The sequence below is a fragment of the Vicia villosa genome, linkage group LG2 (assembly GCF_029867415.1).
Source record: "Vicia villosa cultivar HV-30 ecotype Madison, WI linkage group LG2, Vvil1.0, whole genome shotgun sequence".
NCBI classification, from domain to species: domain Eukaryota; kingdom Viridiplantae; phylum Streptophyta; class Magnoliopsida; order Fabales; family Fabaceae; genus Vicia; species Vicia villosa.
The window spans coordinates 179,949,109-179,963,454 of NC_081181.1; the positions used below are offsets into that span (position 1 = coordinate 179,949,109).

The 14,346-nt window shown below is 30.9% G+C and overlaps 1 protein-coding gene across 1 annotated transcript; it reads right to left on the bottom strand.

The window, feature by feature from the left end:
* Positions 1-9,029: 9,029 nt before the first annotated feature.
* On the bottom strand, positions 9,030-14,042 carry LOC131647574 (single-strand DNA endonuclease 1). Its single transcript, XM_058917456.1, has 14 exons — positions 13,859-14,042; positions 13,590-13,741; positions 12,333-12,394; positions 12,065-12,192; positions 11,744-11,795; positions 11,536-11,608; positions 11,324-11,397; positions 11,117-11,176; positions 10,923-11,016; positions 10,729-10,828; positions 10,569-10,651; positions 10,316-10,416; positions 9,957-10,087; positions 9,030-9,818 (listed from the first exon to the last, which is right to left on the bottom strand). Exons 1-14 carry the CDS (start codon positions 13,924-13,926, stop codon positions 9,110-9,112), a joined length of 1,887 nt encoding a protein of 628 aa, XP_058773439.1. The 5' UTR covers positions 13,927-14,042; the 3' UTR covers positions 9,030-9,109.
* Between the last annotated feature and the right edge of the window lie 304 nt (positions 14,043-14,346).

Sequence of the window (14,346 nt, forward strand, 5' to 3'; positions counted from 1 at the left end):
CCAGAAAAAACGGTTGTATAGTGAAGAAAATGTAATTGTGAAAACTGAAGAAAGAGTTTGGTGGTAGTTAGGGTTGTTCCGGAAACAAAATCTATTTGTGAAAAGTGAAGAAAGAGAAGAGGAAAGAAAGAAAGAGAAGAGGTAAGTGACATTACAACCTGCAAACAGTGTAGTCATTGGGAACAACATGACTGAGCAACTGTTTTCCAGACTCACCTTTTCTTCATTATCCGGTTCAAATGCAACCAATATCCAAAAAGAATAATATTTTAATACAGCTGCAGGCAAGGATTAATGAAACAGACCATAAACATGGAAACTAAATGGGCTAATGGGCTGACAAATCGTTACTTTGGACCACAAATACTCCCATAAATGAGATTTGTCACATAATTAAGCCAGGGTTAATATGTCTTAACCAGCACATATTCCCTTCTTATATTATAGATAACCATTTTGAAAATGTTGGATAAAATTTGCAAAAAAATATATACCGTAATATAAAGAAATATAAAGTTTTTTGTCTACTACTCTTTATGAGAATAACTTTTTACCTATAAAAATGATGTGTTATCGTAAGATAAAAATGTTGTAGTGTTCTGACACAAGTCTGAACAATTTTTTTTTAAGCTGAAGGTGGACTGAGTCCACCACAAAATATATAAGAAAAAAAGATGTTACAGAGAAAGAAAGAAAAGGGGAGACCATACCAAAATCTCTTAGTGAGTTACTCTATAATAAGGAAGACCAATAGAAATTTTAGCAAACTCTATTAGAATCTCTCTGTGAACAACATCCCACCAAGTAAAATCATGTACATATAATTCTAAGTTAGCGAGCCTATCCGCACAATAATTCCCTTCCCTAAAGATATGAGTGACTAAAAAATTAATAGATTTAGTATGATGAATAACATTTTCCCATCTGTTTCATAGAGCCCAAGGGACAACGTGAGGCTTGGAGAAAGCAAGAACCACAAGCTTTGAGTCCGTTTCAAGCCATAAATTAACCCAATTTTTCTACCTTGCAATTTCAATAGCAATAATAGCACAATATATCTCAGCCATGAAAGCATTACCTGAGCCATGAGATTTGGAGAAACTACCCAGATGCTTTCCCGTGTGATCTCTGTAGATACCACCGCAAGCCGCACGTTGGGGCATTCCTGAAGACGCGCCATCCGTATTGCATTTTATCCAATGAAGAATAGGAGGATGCCACAAGAACTCCTTAACTATACAAGCTTTTGGAGGATTAACTTTTATATTGAAGCTCTTGAGAAATCGTAAGTCCAGGACTGAATTTGAACCGGCTTTCGGGGTAGCATTTCTGGCATAAGCAACATCTACCTTGACCGAGTTAAGAAAGGAAGTCCAATTGATGTTCTTATCCTCAAATTTGCTTGTTCTAAAACTTGTTTTCTTTATAAAATAATTATAACAAATCGGTAAAGGTCATTAAAAGTCGTTATAGTAAATTAATTGATATTTTCGTATCAAGAACAACACTTTATCCACATCAATGAAATCAATATTTTCAAGCTAGCACAAATATTTTATACTTTAAAATTACGTAATTTTGATTCTACATCGCATCAAAAAATATTTTGAAGCAAGATTCAACTCTTGTCAAGCACAATAATAATAAAAAAATCTCCATTTTTTTTTGTAAATATGGATATGTTTTATATTAAATTTTAATTTGTATTTAATAGTAAGGAGAAAATAAATATATTAAAAGTTAATAATATTTTCGCACAATTCATTATAGGTAACCATTTTTTAAATGGATGTCGTAAGGTGCTAATATATTTTCTAGGCATAATCTACTCTCAAACTTAAAATTTGGTTTCTAGTTTCAAAGATATTTTTTATTTGGGTTAAGTAAGTTTTTGGTCCTTATAAAATTACCAAATTTTATTTTTGGTCATTATTTAAAAAAGGGTTATTACCATTTTTGCCCCTGCCATATAGGCGACTTTTGGTTTACCCCCTATAATTTTTTTTTTTGTAAAACTAACCTTGCCAAATGAAGATTCTGTCGTTTTAGACCTCGCCAGCAAATGACACATGCCATTTGCTTATGTGGCATGCTGATTGTGTAATTCTTTTATTTTTTTAATTTTTTAAAATTCAAATATGCTGATGTGTAATTATATTTTTATTTTTTATTATTTTTAATTCCGTAATTTTTTTTTTTTTTTATTAATTTATTGTTAAAATTCAAAATTTTAAAAAAGTCTAAAAAACTTTGTCACAAGTAACACTTAAACTCATGCCCTTTAACTCCTTACCACCAATGCACTTACCACTAGGCCATATGAATTTACTTGTAAAGTTTACACACAATGCACATATTATTATCACTTAGTTATCACTTAATTATTAATTTTACTTTAATAATATAATAAACTGAAATTATTTATATATAAAATAATTAAAGAGAAATAATATATATATAAAATAAACTGAAACTAATTGAAATGATTTAAATATATTAATTTAAATAATTAAATTATATATATATAAATAGAAACTAATATAAACTTAAATTATAAATTATTCTCTTAAATATATAATTTTATTCTAATAAATAAACTGAAACTATTATTAAGCACTCCCCTCCACTCAAATGCTTGAGCCTTTACCACTACACTATAACAATTGTTTTGTTAAAATTTCACATGATATTTATATGTAGTAAACATTGTCAATACATAGTATTTCACATGTTCTCTTTAAAAATATTTAGAAATTAATGTTTTAAATACATTTGAAAAATTAATATTTTAATTATTTTATTATTAACAACTATTAGATTTATTTTAATTAATTTTCGGTTTTAATGTTTTGTTTTAAGTGCTTTTTATAATATATAGCATATAATAATAAACTGAAATTAATTTATAATATATAGTATAATTTGGATAAATAAACTGGAATTAATTTTTCATATTATTTCAAAATATATACTATAGTTTATTATTTCAATTTATTTCTAAATTTATCTTAATTTATTCTTACATATTATTTTAAAAATAATTGTACATCAAAACACATTTTAATAGTATATATTATAATAAAAAAAACACTTAAAACCGGAAATTAATTAAAATAAATTTAATAATTCTTAATATTAAAATAATTAAAATATTAATTATCCAAATGTATTTAGACTACAAGGCAAATAAATTCAATGTATTGACATGTTTACTACATATAAGTATCATGTATAATATTAACAAGGCAATTGTCGTAGTGTAGTGGTCAAGGCTCTAGAATTTGAGTGGAGGAGAGTGGGTACAAGTCCCATGTGAAGCAAAAATTTTAAAATTTTATGTGTTTTGAATTTTAATAATATTAAAATATATATATATATATATATATATATATATATATATATATATATATATATATATATATATATATTACGTTAAAATAAAAAAAATATTACGTTAAATAAATAAATAAATATTACGTGGAATTAAAAATAATAAAATATAAAAAATATAATTACACGTCAGCATATTTGAATTTTAAAAAATTAAAAAAATAAAAGAATTACACAATCAGCATGCCACATAAGCAAATGGCATGTGCCATTTGCTGGCGAGGTCTAAAACGACAGAATCTTCATTTGGCAAGGTTAGTTTTACAAAAAAAAAATTACAGGGGGTAAACCAAAAGTCGCTTATATGGCAGAGGACAAAAATGGTAATAACCCTTTAAAAAATGAAATATTTTGGTTCCCATAAAATTATTATGCACGTAGTTTTAGTCTCTACTGTTAAATCGAAGTATATTTTTGAATGATTATTTTACAGACATGTTTAGAACGTTATAAAAAGTTTCACGAAAAAAAAAAACAACTCAAAATGTGATTTCTAAGTCGAAATTTGTATTACTTTTATCATTATCTTTTAAAATTTAAAAAAATCATATTTAATCTTCTCGTTTTAAAAAATCTATAATTTGGTAAAGAAATACTTTATAGTATTCTAAACACGTATAAAAAATATTATTTAAAAATGTAAAAGTTTAAGGGTAATCAGTTTTTAAAATTTAAAAAAATAGCAAAGACTAAAAATACATGCATATAATTTTTATAGAGACTAAAATATGTCATTTTTTTAATAGAGACTAAAAATAAAACTTGAGATATTTATAGGGACCAAAAAAATACTTAACCCTTTTTATTTTATAAAGGTTTTATCAATATTTTCCAGATTTTAATAAACTTTGATTGTGACTTTATTGTTTTTTAGCAACCCCCGTATTTTTAAGATGCAACAACCTTTATTATGATGAAAATTGTGTCATTGCACAAGTTAAGAAACAAAAATTTCACCAGTGATATATGCATACACTTATGCATTATCACCTCATTCGAGAGATAATCAAAAGAGGATATGTGCTGATATGCAGAGTACTAACACTTGATAATGTTATGCACCCACTCACAAAACATCTTTTTTAATCAATATAAGCATGATGTGTTAGAACAAAATTTGGTTATGCATTCAATCTTTAAGTTTTGATGATAACAATATATATATTTGTTATGTAACAATTTTATACTCTAATAGTTTCTTAAGTGTGCAGATTTACTATTTTGGTTGATTAACAATTGTTGTCCAGAAAATCATCAGAATCAGCGTCATCACACATTATAGGAACTATTCATCTCAATTTTGAAGTGACATCAGCAGTTCTGAAGAATGTTGAATGAATCATCAGAAAAAAGGATTTACAAATGAGTCTGAAGCTAAGCTACTCTTCAAGATAACAAATCAAGATTTCAAGCTCTGATAAACTTTTGCTTCCAACTCAGAAAAACATAATGTGTCGTTCATATAAGATGTTGCTTTCAACTCTGAAGACGTCTTTCTGGCTCTGAAGAATATTTTCTCTTGGAACGTCTACGTTACATGATCTCTTCCATATTTTCTCTACTTCAAATAAGAAGTACATCTCAAAAGAAGAATGATCAGATAACCTGCAACATAAGCAATATGGTACAACAGTACATCACCTTTTCCACTATTGCAGGACGTATTGTATGATTCTATCTTTGGTGTGCTCTTTGTCCCCCACGATCTTTTAGAGCCGTTACATCAAGTTGCAAGGAAAGTTTCAACTTATCCTTCTAAACGGTCTTTTTTTTACTATATATATGTGACACTATCCTTTGAAGAAGTAGCTAATCACACAGAGAACAACAACGCTGCTAAAAGTAATATTTCAAAACTCAGCAAATTAACTTCAAAGAGAAAAAAAGAAATAAATATCTTAGAGAAACTGTACTAGACACTCCATTGTGAGAAATCTAGTTTCTAAGAATCTCTTGAACACAAGAGTTGTTGCTCGTTAGACTGTGTTAACATTTGTTCTTAATAGTTTATGTTTCAATCTGCTTATTAAGAAGCAATATCTTGTAAACATTACCATTTGTAAATCTGTTGAGATTTGTATTCCTCAAGTGACTAGGTTATTAGTCTGTATACTTGAGAGGGCTAAGATGTCTTTCTAGACTCTTAGAGGTTGTTTGTAATCTTTCAAGATTAGTAGATTAAGTTCTTTTCTAAGGCAAACTCACATTTGCGGGTGGACAAGATTAGCCTTTTCTGAGGTAAACTTGTATAACCAAACGTGTTCTTTTACTTCACCCTTTTAACGTCTCATTAACATTTGTGAATAGTTTTTCTAAAAGAAAAATATTTTTAAAAAATCCAATTTGAAACGCCCCCCCCCCCCCCCCCCCCCCCCCCCCCCCTTCTTGTGTTTTTCTCTACCTTCATGATGGTCATACTAGACCTATAGATATTAGGTATATACTTGATTGACTCTAGTGCTAACGGGAGATTGTTGGTGTAAGCTCTAGAAGTCAATGATTTAATGGTTGAACTTAAATTGTATCATGTTAATTATTTATAATAAATGGATATTTCTTATTATGTTTGTTTCAAAATAGTAGCGTGTTGTTCGACACTACTCTTTATTTATAATATTTAATAAGTGATTTAATATTATTGTCAACGTTACGAGAATTTATGGGGTCATATATAAGGAATGATAGACGAGAAATTAAATAAATAAATAAGATTCATTTATGATTTGGTGGTATTGTGATGCTAATTAGAGAAACACAGTACATTGTAAGTTGTAATGCGTAATAAGTGATTTTATAAATAGACACTGTATACTAAATTGATAGTTTCACATTCATGCATTTTCAAAACCCTAGATGCTCTAGGATTCTAAATTCATTTTCTATCTAATACTTATGTTTGTTCACAACTAGCATTGTAGGCGGAAGAATCCCTCGTTGTCGATTCTACTAGTATGGACTGAGCATAAGCGGTGTTGTTCGTGTTACATTTGTGATCGATTTGTTTCAAAGATAAAAGATTATGCACTTCAAAAAGTAATCAATTAATATCTTACGCATGACCAATATATCTAAGGATCCATCACAAATAAAAATTGTAATTTTATTTGTTGCATTTATCACTATTACCTTTTAAAATATTCCTAAAAATCCTCAAAGTATATGTGGCACCTTCCAATCTAAAATGACTTGAACTTTTTTAGAATCAGGTTCAATGCCTAGTTGGTATCACATGACCCAAATGGTTAACAATATCAACAAAAAAAAAAAGAGGATTTCTTAATACATCCTTATATGATTGAACCAATCCTCTGAAAATCCCAATTTTCCTTTTGGAGAAGCATATTCGAATGCATCATAAAGTGGTTTAAAAAAATTGCTTCAGTGATGCATCTCCGAAAGCACCCTAAAGACACGAGAATAGGTGTTTTATATATGTATATTTAAAACACTAGGCATAATGGTTGCCAAAAACACAGATTTGTGTGTGGCATTTTTTTATAAAAAAACATCAATGTCTGAACGTAATAAACACAAAGATTTGATATGTAATTTGCTTAAAACATTTATAAACATGCAAACAGAAAATGAAAGGAACATAACAATGAATTGTTCAGAAATACCGAAAAATAATACATAAATTGTTTAGAAATTACGGAATATAAAATGATTACATCGGTAAATAAAAAAGGCATAACCTACTGCGTATGCCTAATCTTAAGCCCCTGACACCTCTTATGTCTCCTGTATCCCACCGCACTCGATGCCTCCCTAACCATCCTCTCTATCATGGCCACCGCCTATCAATGATCCCTAAGTCCAAAGCCTCCTTCTCAATCAACTAGATCTGCTGATATATCAGTAATCATTACAAAGTTAACTCTTTTACAAAATATTTTCAAACACACACACACAAGTCAAAATAAAGTGAGCTAAGCAATTAAGAGCACATGGATAACCATGGATACAAATGGTGCTAACACCTTCCCTTTGTATAACCTACCCCCCGAACTCAAAATCTTTTAAAGGTCTTTCATGTTCTTTTAAGCATTTCCTAATAAAATTGGATAAAATAAAAGTCGGTGGCGACTCTTGCTAACCGCAACATGTTTTGCGAAAAACAAAACAAAAAGTCAGTTCTCCCACTGTATTACAGTTATTGTATAATGTATCGTTTCACTATCCAAGTTCCTAACTCTAGAAAGTGCACCCAATACATAAAATATACACATCGTCTCCTCATTTTCTTTTCTCAATTATCTTTGTCTCCTCCATTCATCATCTTCTTCGTTCTCTTCATCATCACCACAACAACAAATATCTTTGTTCATTGTGCTTATGGTAAATACTATTTAAATATATGGTAATAACGAAATACTAGTGTCATAATTTTGATCAAAAGATATAGAAATTTTCTTAAGATTTTATCTCCGTGGGGATCTGGGGGGATCTGTGGGGATGAGGATAGGAGAGAATATTCCCCTGTGGCGGAGATTTGGGAAGGGATAGAGAATAAATTGGAGGGTGGGTGGGGAGCGAGGAAGTATCCTCCGAGCATTCCCTGCCCCGTTGGCATCCCTAATCTGAATACCCCCTCCTCTAAATATGTAATGTGGTGAGTTCAGATATGCATATATGAATGCTAGGGGTATTTTTGAATTTTTACCAAGAACCTCTAAAAAAACATAAGGGTATGTAAAGAAATTCCAAAAAAATAAACATACTTAAATAACTTAGCTATAAATCGGTTTAAATCAAATAATTTTGAAATAAATTTTAAATGTTACAGACATAACCAAAAAAAATTCATAATACCAATCAAAAGTGTAAAAATGTTTTTCTGTCGATCGAATTTAATAAAAAATGTTGCAGAACTCACGATTCTTGATAAAACATTATAGCTAAAATTGATTTATAAGAAATGTTATTTTTTAGTACACGCTATATTAGCTATAATGAATCAAATTATAGCTAAAACATTATAATGATTTATACTTGGAATATGAATCTTAATTTTAGTTGTGATTGCATACAAAGTACGATAATCAACACAAAAATGCTATTATGTTTGGGAGTATGGAGGGGTGGGGAAGGGAGAGCTTTAAAAATTAAACTTTTTTATAAAATATAGAATTTTTTTATCATTTTTTAAAAAAAAAATATTGTTTAGAATGATAAAATAATGTTTATCATCAATATATTTTTACTTTTTGAAATACTATTACAACAAAAATTAATTTTGAATATTTTGTCTAAATCCTCCAAAATCTTCAAAAACTCTTCTTTAATACAAATTTTGAGTTTCTAAAATTAGGAGGTTTTTGATGTTACGAGGAAAACCAAACCCTCCAAAACCCTCTAAACAAAAATCTTTTTATTCTTTCCCCAAATTCTTCTTATTTTTTAAAGTCCTCTTCTCTCTTCCCTTTCAAACTCTCAATCATGACGTAAGTGTTTGTTTTTTTACTGGTATGAGATTATTATTAGATACATCTCTTGCAATGTCTCTTGTATGAGATTTTATATGATCTCTTTTGTGAGTGTGTGAATATTGAAATGGCTTGACATTAATAGAAAACTTCCAATCATCATTTAAAAGCTTTGAAATTTAAAAATTACATTGATAATGAATCAAATTAAATGCAATATTTCTTAATTTTTTTTCTCATTAAGAAATGTTATTTTTTAGTACACACTATATTACACATCCAAGCACTTTAGCTCAATGGATTTCATTTCTAATACTTGCTAAAAACAATCTCAACTCTTTAGCTTTCTGCTTGTGTTCAGGTGACACCTCATTTTCTGAATCACTCAAATTAATCACTTCAATATTTTGGTCACTTGATGGATGAAATTTTGAAGTATTTGATGGCTTAAATGGAGAAGGGCTCAAAAGATCTATGACCACACTTTTGTCTGTACTAGAAACAGACTCATTGCTTTTCATGCTTGATATGTTGCTGATATTTTGAGTCCATCCAATGTTTTCTACGTCATTGTCATCGTGTGACAGGATCGATTTTTCCGTGTTTAGAACGGCATCAACCATAGAAGTTGTTTCTTCTAATATCCTCCCGATAGAATCATTGCTTGTCATGCTTGATATATTGCTGATATTCTGAGTCCATCCAATGTTTTCTATGTCATCGTAATCGTCATGTGACAGCGTCGATTTTTCTGTGTTTAGAACAGCATCAACCAAAGAAGTTGTTTCTTCTAATATCCTCTCGATAGAATCAGTGGCATCGTGATCGGTATTGTCGGTATTGTCCTCCAAATTATCATCTAACAACATGCCCTGCAGTTTTAGATCAAGCTCGGCCAGAGAAGGCACAGTTTCCTTTTTCTTAGGTCTTCTTTTTTGAACGTTTTGTTTCTTCCGCAGCAATTTTTTCTCCTCAAATTCCAAAATCTTCTCGGGACATGCACTGTTGATGATTAAGAGTGAAACAATGATGATATATTAATGTCAGAGATGACAAAATTCATGTAGTGTTCCATTTAATGAGTGCGTGTTTGAAAAGAAGTATAATACACATTGATAGTAATCAGATAAGTTACATTACCTTTGTATAAGATCTGCAGGTACTATTGATGTCTCGAGTCCATCCATGTCTTTCCAAGAAACCTCAAAGCACTCTCTCCCTTGCACTTTTCGACACTTAATGATTTCTGACACAGGACATTTCACAGGGATCTGCGGTCCAATATATATACTATGCGTTATATTAGAAAGAACTTGTAGATATAAATACAATTCATATTCATGAGTACGCTAGAAATTAAGGTATTACAGAAACTTTACAAATAACAGATTTAGCTCGGTATTGAAATTCTAGATCCATTGTTATACATTTGTGATAGAAATTTTGAAGGGATAACTTTCAAAATAGTAATCAGGTTTAGTGAATAGAGTTAGCAGTACCTCATGTAAAGGAAGGTTCAACCCAAGTTCAGATGAAGTTGATCGCAAATTGGCAAATCGTCGTAAATCTCTTTCTGCTATACATGGAAGGATATATCCATCTATTTCATGAACCAACAATCAGCGTTTCAAACAACTTCCAAATTTTCATCCAAGATGTAGCATATACCAATTCTTGACTAAGACTAATGACATGACTCATAGCACAAACTCTTGACTTATGAGAATAAGCATTTGAAATTAGATAGAGTACCTGTTCTCTCTGAAGGCCATTCGAAGTATACAGCACATATATGATGGAGCTTAGTACGTTGAAATGGAAACTGAGAATGAGCCCTACAGAAGTTTTTGCAAATTCCAATCAATATTGAGTATAGTATGGGAACTGGAAACAATGTAATTAAATAACATACTTGAGCACAAAATCGGAATCTGCTGAGTGGCATTTTGGCTTCAAATAAGCATCAATCACTTGTAAAATGGTATCATCCTTTCCTATATTATTTTTAGCTCCTGCATAAACAAAAAGATAGAAACAACGATAAAAAAGTTCAAAGAATGATGCAGTCAATACATTCAAGAGAAAATGAGCATAATAAGTGTATACCTTTTCTTTTTTTCACCCATCCAAGTCCTTCAGAAGCAAATTTTTTTAGAACATCTTTGTCCCCAATTGACTTTACTATCTGGCAAGCTAACTCCTACAATACAGCCATGGAAACAATCATGCAAAAGCACAAGCAACAAGGGTAGAAAAGGCAAAAAGCAATATGATCATGAAGGATGCGTTTAAGAACTTACCGGACCTAAACCATGAACTCCTTGATGATAGTCACTGCCGAGAAGCAAGGAGAGAGCAATCTGAAGATCACAGGTTACTTGGTTACTGATATTCACCAGAACAAGAACTCAATACCCTTGAATTTTGAATTGACACCAAACAACGAAAGATCGTCTAAGAAAGCATTGCGACTCTTAAGTATGTTAAAACATCAGTCAGAAATTTACCAATGAATCGCGTCCAAGTCCAAGTTTACTTTCAATGTCTGCCATCTCATAACATACAACATACCCACCATCTCCTAACTCATTAATAAATAAAAAATCCTTGTAAGTCAAATGAAAGTACAAAAAATTCCTTAGAACGTATACGAAAATACAATTACTACAAAAATAATTTGGCACTAGTATTTAAAAAAGAAACCAAATGATATACTCACCAAGGCAAATTTCCCTGTACACTGTCCTTGCACCAAAGAGAAATATATCTGAATCTGAACTGAAACATCCATCCTATAATTTTTATCAATGAATGACAACAGCCATGATCTTAGCAAATAGAAATAGCATAAGTATCCCAAAAACAACGGAGAATTACAAAGTACGAAAAAGTAGAGTTTGAAGACAGCTAAGTAGATAAGTGCTTACACATAATGATTCAGAGTTCAACAAAGCACACTGAGCTTCAGCCTCTTCAATCCTGCATTTTCGAAAAGAGCACGATGCTATCAGTTCAAATTAGTGCGGTATCTTCTTTAGCATCCAGCAATGCAACTTATTCAATCAACTATCAAAAGGAATAAAAATTCGATAATATCATTTCTAAATAGATGTTTAGTGCCCTCACAAACAATTTTTTATTTTTTATTAGTCCATAAATAAATTTTAACATCAACAATTCCCAGGCAAAATATGATAGCATTCTTTAAAGCAAAACACCATCAAACCGTAACTTCTATTAAATATTACCCATTCAAACAAGAGACGCCAAGAGCCATCCCCAAGGCTTTAGCCTCTTTAACCATGCATGAAAATTCAGACCCCAAATTTCTTCGTAAAGATATCGCATTCTGTGAGTTAGTTTCGTTTTGAGCAACCTGCAGGATGATTATTGACCGACGAAAGTTAGTACAAAAGAAAGTAAGAAAAAGTCAATAGAATATGTCAAAACACAGAATTTGAATAAAGTATATACAGGAAATGGCAAAAGATAAAGAAATATGAAAGGTCTGCTAACCTCCTTTCCATTGTTTAAGCGGCGCCTATAAGTTGATATTTTGATGGCAGGTATTGACCCATCTACAAGGAATGAAAGAATACTTCATTAGGAAAATGAATGAAGTAAATGCTAGCACATTCAAAAGATAAATAAGCCGAATGAATGGTTATAAAAAGTTAAAAACACCATAAACAAGAATGAACTAAGTATAACAACAGTGATATTTGACATAATTTTTTTACTAAATAGTGTATAATGAAACAATAGCAATTTGTTCAAATTCTGCTACACTATTTGCCCTATAGCGCCGCTATAGTTTCTATTTAACAACACTGCCTATAAATAAAATGTCTCAGGTTAATAACATATACCATAATGTTCAATTAATAAGATAGCAGGGGGCAGATAAGGCCATGCCGTTCACCAAGTTTTTCCTCTAGCTTGGTGAATAATGTGATGTGAAAGGTATCACTTTTTGGAAACCTACTGTAATTGAGGCATTTGACTTTGCAATAGGTCTATTGAGGCATTGCTTTGGACCTTTGAACCGGAGCCGTCAATTCAACTGAGTAGACGCACGAGAATTGATCTTCAATATTTTGAGATCTCCTAACCAGGACCTTACCAATCTAATAGAACCAACTAGTATATTATTACAGAAAATGGGGGAAGAATCCCCTTGTATTACAAACAATGACGGCCCTTGGAGTGTCTATTTGCCTCCCAAATCCCAAAATCAAAAGGCCCTATTCCACTCAAATTACAATTTGACTCTCTCGATCCATTAACTAACTTTTTAACTAACAATAATAACAGACCTATCAGAATCGAACTCGAGTTTCCTAGGGATGAGAATGCATATTCACTCTAACAACCCATCTCTTGTTCGTATGTATGCTATATTTTATACACAACATACCTACTATCATAAAAAAATGGTCGGTTTTAACCTTAGCCACAAATTGAAGTCATTTACTCTGTCCATATTTCACACCATTGAACTACCATGTCCTCACTCCTCACTGCACTTAAAGCTAAAATGGTAAAGACCAAATAGGTGCTCACAGAAAAATCACCCCTCTCAAAAGACAGAGACTTGTGTAGCAATCACACTTCAAATTAAAGGAGTGTCTCTGTCCGAAATCAAAACAAGTGGATAGATTCAATCATTATATTTTCTCATATTATTACTGGTGTCCACATGTTTGCCAATATCAATTACTCTTCTATGAAGCACGGACATAGACACGGACACTGGACACGAATGTAACAAACCTGAAACGAAAACGACGGTGCAATTGAGGGAAATAAGAGCTCTAAGACGATGAAAGAGTCCTCTAAGAAAAACCCTCTCTTTCAAACAAGCATGCGACACTTTATGAAGCTGAACCACCCAGCACGATAGATCAACACACACCCTTTTGTTCCTGCAATTCAAAATCCAACACACACCCATGTTAATTCATCCAAAAGGGTACACGAATCAACCGAAAAGAACGCATTTTTGAAACAAAATGAAAAATTGTGAGCGAGTGTTAACTAACTGGAGACTGTGAAGAGGAACCGTTTTCTTGCAAGATTCGAGAATGTCCCATAGATTCCTAACCCCCATGAGAATGAAGAATGAGAGATTCTTCTACAATGACTGTGAGAGGGATGGTTTCAGAGTTTTGAAAATTCAAAAGCTGATTCAAAGTTCTGTAATTTTGAAATGCGCCATCGTTTTTTTTTTTTTGTCTTTTTTTAAATGATTTCAAATTTTGAATTAATTTTGTCAATGTTATTTTATTTATAATTTTTTTACATATATTTATTGACCAAAATTACGGTCGGTTAAGTATCGCCAATTTTTTGGATAGATTTTTTCAATTTTATTTTGAAGGGAGGCTATGCTTACACCATAAACCTTACACCATTTATGTATCCCCAATCAAATACAAATGCCTATGTGTTTCTTTGCATCATAACAAATAAAAAAATAATGATTAAATACTTTAGAAAAACAAAACTTTATAATAATATGATGTAGGTG

What these genes read in the sequence shown, in the direction of transcription:
- LOC131647574 (XM_058917456.1), bottom strand. Translation starts at nt 13,926, where the DNA reads ATGGGGGTTAGGAATCTATGGGACATTCTCGAATCTTGCAAGAAAACG. An exon ending in CACCGTCGTTTTCGTTTCAG is followed by an intron (nt 12,395 to 13,589) that starts GTTTGTTACATT and finishes CATTCCTTGTAG; the next exon opens with ATGGGTCAATACCTGCCATC. An exon ending in TGAACTCTGAATCATTATGT is followed by an intron (nt 11,609 to 11,743) that starts GTAAGCACTTAT and finishes TAAAAATTATAG; the next exon opens with GATGGATGTTTCAGTTCAGA.